General features: G+C 42.7%; 1 protein-coding gene across 1 annotated transcript in view; it reads right to left on the bottom strand.

The window, feature by feature from the left end:
- si:ch211-233h19.2 (uncharacterized protein LOC565175 homolog) overlaps positions 1-6211 on the bottom strand; it is a 13661-nt gene extending 7450 nt beyond the window's left edge. The window contains exons 1-7 of the mRNA XM_035664341.1: positions 5843-6211; positions 4156-4276; positions 2435-2624; positions 2205-2352; positions 1166-1255; positions 457-562; positions 202-354 (exon numbers count right to left, since the gene is read on the bottom strand). Of these exons, the coding sequence (XP_035520234.1) occupies positions 202-354; positions 457-562; positions 1166-1255; positions 2205-2352; positions 2435-2624; positions 4156-4276; positions 5843-5938 (904 nt within the window). The 5' untranslated portion in view covers positions 5939-6211. The remainder of the gene's footprint in view (positions 1-201; positions 355-456; positions 563-1165; positions 1256-2204; positions 2353-2434; positions 2625-4155; positions 4277-5842) is intronic.
- Positions 6212-6277: the final 66 nt, after the last annotated feature.

Raw genomic sequence — 6277 nt, 5'->3', positions numbered from 1 at the left:
TCTGACTAATGTGGCTGATAATAGGACACACTCTCTTTGTATCCTTTGGCTGTTTTTCTAATGTGCACAGATAACAATTAGGCTACACTGAATACTCCACTGCAGTTTCATTATGTTCTTCCAAAAAATTCAATATATCGTAGCTTTGAAATGCTGAATGTGTGTACTAATTATTTTCCGTGTGTCAGACTGTGTTCTTACCTGCATACTGAGTGGTAGTGTTACAGGGGGTGCAGGAGCTTGCGCCATGGCCAGAGTAGGTGTCCCGAGGACAGGGATCACATGTGGAGGAACCTGGGACATGGCTAAACGTCCCTGGCTTACATGGGAAACACTCTGATGTGTAGGCAACTCCTGGTAAAAGGAAATGACAGAGAATGAAAAGGAAATATTTAATTAGTGCATTCATTTGTCACTGACTACAGCAAGAAGGGAGGGGGTTGATGTGTCACTGACCTTCTATTTGAACATTTTTCAGAAAAACAGGTTTGACCACTTTGGACCCCATTAGGACTCCACCTGTCCTCCAGTACAGGATGTTGGTGCCAGATTTCAGGTTTACCTAGAATACACGATTTTATGTATTATCAGTGAAGCTGTGGCATGAACTACACTGCAGTATGGTCTGGGTTTGCTTCATGTAACTTCAATTAATGAGATATAACATCCAATTATGATACAGGCTCAATTGCTAGAGTTAAGCCTTCATTGCATAGGGTAATTTAATTTGAATGGAAATATAATATAAGAGATGTACAATTAATATTCTGAAAATAAAATCTAACTAAACAGTCAGTAGTACATATTCAGCAATAACTTCATGCATGCAAGGTGCTTTAATGCAGAGGAGAAAAATGTTATGTGACTGAATTAATATGTTCTACTTCAAACGGTGTACATAAATAAAAATGTATTTTATCAAACCTGACCATAAGCTAAACACAAAAAGGAATTGCCACTTTGCAGTGTGACTGGAAAAATACTGGACACAACAACAAGTGCCAATGTCACTCTTTGTGTACTAACAGGCTTCCTGCTTCTATCCACCCAGTTCTTGCTGCTCACGCTAAAACCAACACATTTATCTGGAAGACCGAGGCCAGCTGCCAAAAATCCTACAGATGCTCTCCGTGCTATTGTTTATCTCACGGCATGAAACACTTACTGTATGGGTCGCCCATTCACCATGATTGGTAAGCTTGAGCCACTTTGTATCAGCAGACTGATCCATCTCCTGACACTGGTCATTCTGGATCTAAAACACACACACACACGCACGATCAGTGTCCATCAGCTGAAATTATCCTTATTTATGAGGTTTTGAGGCTTTCTTACTGCTATATTTATTATAAACACTCATGCAAGTGACTTTTGTCTTCAGACAGACTTCTTTGAGGGGATATTTTTCTTGTTTGTAAGGGAAATTTAGTTAAATTAAAAAAACAAAAAACATCTGCCTTTTATTATGGAAAATTTATGTAAAAACATCTAAAATGTCCTTAGTTACCTATACAGTCACTAGGATTCATTTTAGATATTTATTTTTTCAGCACACCTGCCATCAATTAAATGCTAATTAAGGGACTCCTTTAACTTGCGATAGCAGCAAAAGCACACGTGCAACTAATAATGTCAATTATGGCTCTGTTCTGTGAGCGCATTGAGTCAGCATGTACACAACACCAGGGCCCTGGAACTAGTACAGTAAATAAAATACAGCCATTAATAATGTAATTGCTTTTTATGCTATGACGAGTCAGTATGTGTTAGGCCATGAAAAAAGCCCATTAACAGAAACAGGTTCTTTCTCAGAGCACTTTTACACAACCAACACTCATCATGTGACATAAATGTCAGCTCACAGCAGACAATAGAAGAGCTGTTGCTACACAGAGGAATCGATTTGTTTTACAGAGTAAAGTGAAATAGGTGTTTTTGGGCGCTCTTAACAGATCAGTAACATAGATCTAGCATTTTGCCATTAGCATTAACATTAACATTGTGGCCAATACACTGTTAGGGCATTCATGATGAGTGAATTGCTTGAGATCTAACAAGAGAAATACTGAAGTACTCTCCAGGGTATCCCAAAACATTTTACTGGCAGTGTATACACACACTTCACATCCACTTAAACAGACAGATCGATGAATATAATTTTCCCAGAAGCAAAAAGATAAAGCTAATGAATGCTCGAAACTCACAAAGAACTCAAACAGCAGGTTGTTGTCTGGATACTGGTACTCAAAGCTGACAGAGCCCTGTTTTTTCAGATGGACAGCATAAATGAGAGAGACTGTGCATTCATCCCTGTTGGACTCCAGATAGTTTCCCTGAGGTATCCAGGAAGAACTGCAAGAAAAAAAAAATATATAAAATTGATTTTACACAGAAAAAAACAGCTTTCAGGTTTTCTTGCACCCTGCTCACACACCTGTTGCAGGTGAGCCTGTCATCTCTGCGGGGACTGTTTTCCAGCGAGGTTGCCAGGCTACTGAATCCAGTAGGCATGACATCCCACTGGTCGAAGCGGATACCGCTGCCAAGGGAATAGCTTCCTGCTGCACACTGGGTACACTCCTGAGCTGACATCTCCAGGAACTCCCCAGCCTTGCATGAAAAGGCTGGAGGATACAGAGAGAGGAGGTACAGAGAGATGGGAAGAAGAAGAATAAAAACACTGAATGAATCATTCCTAAGCTTCTTTTGTTCTGCTGCAAATATCATACAATATAAAATCAGACAGAGATAAAGATGACAGAGATATGGTCATGCGAATCACTGCCGCATTTAGTATAATGCAGCCTCAGTGATGAGGGAACTTAATCCTTACATCCTGTTACACACTGTGTTCGTCATTGCACTTTTTTCCCCAGTGAATAAACCAGTGTCTTCTGCACCTGCCAATGTTTCAACAGTGTCAGCTTTTCCTCATACCTGATCTGGTCAAATGTTATTGTGATGCCTCTTTTTGCTTCAAAGGAAACTATGCAGAAAATGTGTGTGATTATGCAATCTGTAGTGTTGTTCACACAAGTATTGTGTGTTAATGTGCACAACCTGAAGTGTTTGTATTGCAGGTGTCATTTGATTTAAGAATAGTTTGCCGTGGAACTCATTTTCCTTTGGTGACAGTTAACTTGATTAACTGGGCGTCTTGCATTGTATTACGATGCAATAGATAGCATCATCAAGACAGTTTGTCAAATTGCTATAAGGAAGCAAATGTCTGGTGTCCTTTCGGCGATTTTTCTAAGAGTCTAAACAGGAAGAAGGAAATTGTTAAAAGTCACAAAGGGTGTTCATGAACCCGCAAATGGCTACAAGCAATGTGGAAGGAACTTTGTTGCTGAAGTCTAACAATGAAGGTAAATTAACATTCAGTTTCACATCAGGGCAGGCATTTCCATTTTATGCAGTTTCTACTTGTGTAAATATGCATATTAGAAAACACAAGCAGGCCATTATTATGTACCCTATTCTGAGTCACCTCTCAATTCAGCCATTAGTGAAGCAGGGCTAGAAAAAAAAGCAGGGAAAACCTGTTCTAGTTCTAGTGAAAGAACCAACTTGTATGACCACCTTGTATTAGTGTGCTTTTACACAATTAAAGTCTGTCTTCCTGGCTCCATCGTGATAAGGCAGAGATAAGGTCTGTGAATACTACCCCCCCCCCGAACCCGACCCCGCCCACCTCACCGAAAAGAAGAATACTCCCAATGACTCACCTTTTCTTTAGCATATCTGTTTAGCACTGGTTGTAATGATTACCTAACTGGGCCTCTGACTAACTGTGACCATTCAAAAGCACCAATGTCTCAAACATACTCTCTTTTATTCTAAGAGTTTATAGTAAGAAACTTGGACAGATTTCCTCCTGGTGACAGATGCTGATACAATTACTGTGAGAGACGACATGGCCCATTAATGATGAAACTAGTGAAGTAAACCAGCACAGAGCAATTATGTGGCAGTTTTTTGAGAAGTTATTTTGAGATTATGGGCCTGTGGCTTCGCTCTGTGGTTGGTTGGAGGGTATCCAAACAGGTCCATTCAGGTTGTTGTGATGGAAATTCCAGGCTACTGATAAGAAGGTGAGATACACACATAAAATTTCACCCTCTTGCGCGCACACACACACACACATTTACTTACTGCACTTTGTGCCGCGTACTGGCTCTGGTAGTCCAGTGCAGGCCCCAGGGCTCCGCGGGATGGCCACTCTCCACCGAGATCCTTTGCTGTCACACTCTGTGTACTCATAGTAGTAGTCCATCTGCCAATTACACACACACACACACACACACACACACACACACACAAAACATCTGCATAAGAAATCAGTCGCCACGACAGCCTTGGACAAATACAATGAGCAAATGTAGGCCAGAGTAGGTCAGTAAACATCACACCGCAAGTGGTATCCACCCAAATCAGATCCCTGAGTCATCTCATTCTGGGTGAGAATGTTTTGCAAATCAGAGCAGACTACAAGGATTGGCGCTGCATTAGCAACCAACACTAAAATTAACTTTCATATCCAGCTGCTCAGGCTTAAAAAACATAACTGCCTGTTATAGTGGTATGTCTCCAGTCACAGCCCCTCTTCTGCCCTGAATACATAACATACCATCTCCACGGCGATGGGAACAGGGGCAATGGCAGTGGTGGGCTCCTGGTAAAACAGGCCGAGGCGTTTCACCGGCAGCTTTTCACATTTTCAGGATGAACATTTAATAATCATGTGTTACAGTTTTAATTTGTGGTCTGGAGTGAAAACCATTAGCTTGGTTTTCTCGCCTCCACAATGCTTCTCACCATCTTCCTGTCTACAGAGGAGGGTGGCCTGATTTCTGACAGTTTACATAATGTTGCTCCTTGAGCCAAACCAGATTTTGACACTGTGGCGCATGCAGGCTGTTGTGTCTGTGTGGAATGATTTTCCCTGCTGGTCTGTGGGTCTCGTGATAAAGCACAGTCACACGGACGACAAAAGGACAAGAGGCCAAATTGAACATAACCAAACTCTCTTTTAACATTATAGCTGCAGCGATTCAAGACATAACACTAATAAACGGACAACATGCTTGCACTAAACCAACACTATCTACTGACTCCTACAAGTGCTGTAGTAAATATGGCAGATTTTTCAATACTCATTACACACAATAATTCAGCATGAGAGCCTCTGCTTCAGGATACATTTCATGAGACTGGCATCAGCTCTTAAGTCATCCTGCTGTCATCCCAGGCAAGCGCTAAAGCACAGCAGCGCAGTCATTTAGCACCATTATAGGCCTTAACTGGGGAGCTACAGTAATCTCCCTGCCAGTGTGAAAGCAGAGAGTGAGACAATAACTTTGAGGAATGTTGCTCCTCTATCTTGGGACTATCTGAGTGTGTGCTTGTGTGTGACCATGGTGCCAGTCAGGACTGAGGAGGTGTTGAGTTGAGCCAGACCAGAGGGAAGGAAAGGCCAGTATGCAGGAAACTGATAACAGCATGAACAGCACTGAGCAGTGAAGTTCCACACTCACCAGGCCACATCAGAGATTCACGCTGCTCCACGCAGTTCAAACTTGATCTCCTTACAAAGAGAGCAATGGTCAAGATGCATCTTTGCTGCAGTGATGAGGGAATGAATTTAAACTTTACACCACAAATCGGTACGGAAATGTGTCATCAATTTTTAATCTTATTGCCTACTCACTGTCAGCAGCCACAGCAGCCAAATCAGTGCTCTTTTTTTCCCTAATTGCCCTTCCCGGTAGAAAAGCTCTGACAATAAAAGCGGATGCAGTGAAATAGGACGAACCCTTATTGATCGACTGTGGCATCTCACCTCACTACACTGCCGCTGTCCTGTGGCCCCGTCAATCAGCCGGAGCGTGCAGAGGATGAGAGCGCAACTGGCGAAGAACCAAGCCGAGGACCGCATTGTGGATCATCGAGGGGGGGGGGGGGAGAGAAAAAACAACAACAAAACACACAACAACCTCGATCCAAGGGTGAAAATCTGGAGGCAGATTAACGCTTGCTCGGATACAAATCAACACCTGCTTCTGTCTCCTCTTCTCGGCGGATTGTAACCCTTTACCACCTGCGATTATCCTCGGACTGCGCGCTCCAGCAGGGCTGCCTCATCACAATCAAGCCGGGCAGAATAAAAGAGCGCTCCCCGTTCGGGTTTTCAAAGTAAAACTCGCGACGCACGAATGAGGGGGGTGGGGGGGTGGGGAGGGTGGTAGGTCACCGGTTTATTTTTACAGGAGTCATT

Source organism: Morone saxatilis, unplaced genomic scaffold (genome assembly GCF_004916995.1).
Source record: "Morone saxatilis isolate NCDOM2014 unplaced genomic scaffold, NCSU_SB_2.0 Contig2, whole genome shotgun sequence".
In the NCBI taxonomy this organism is placed as follows: domain Eukaryota; kingdom Metazoa; phylum Chordata; class Actinopteri; family Moronidae; genus Morone; species Morone saxatilis.
Note: the sequence above shows the minus strand (reverse complement) of the source record. Positions and strands in the feature narration are given on the sequence as shown.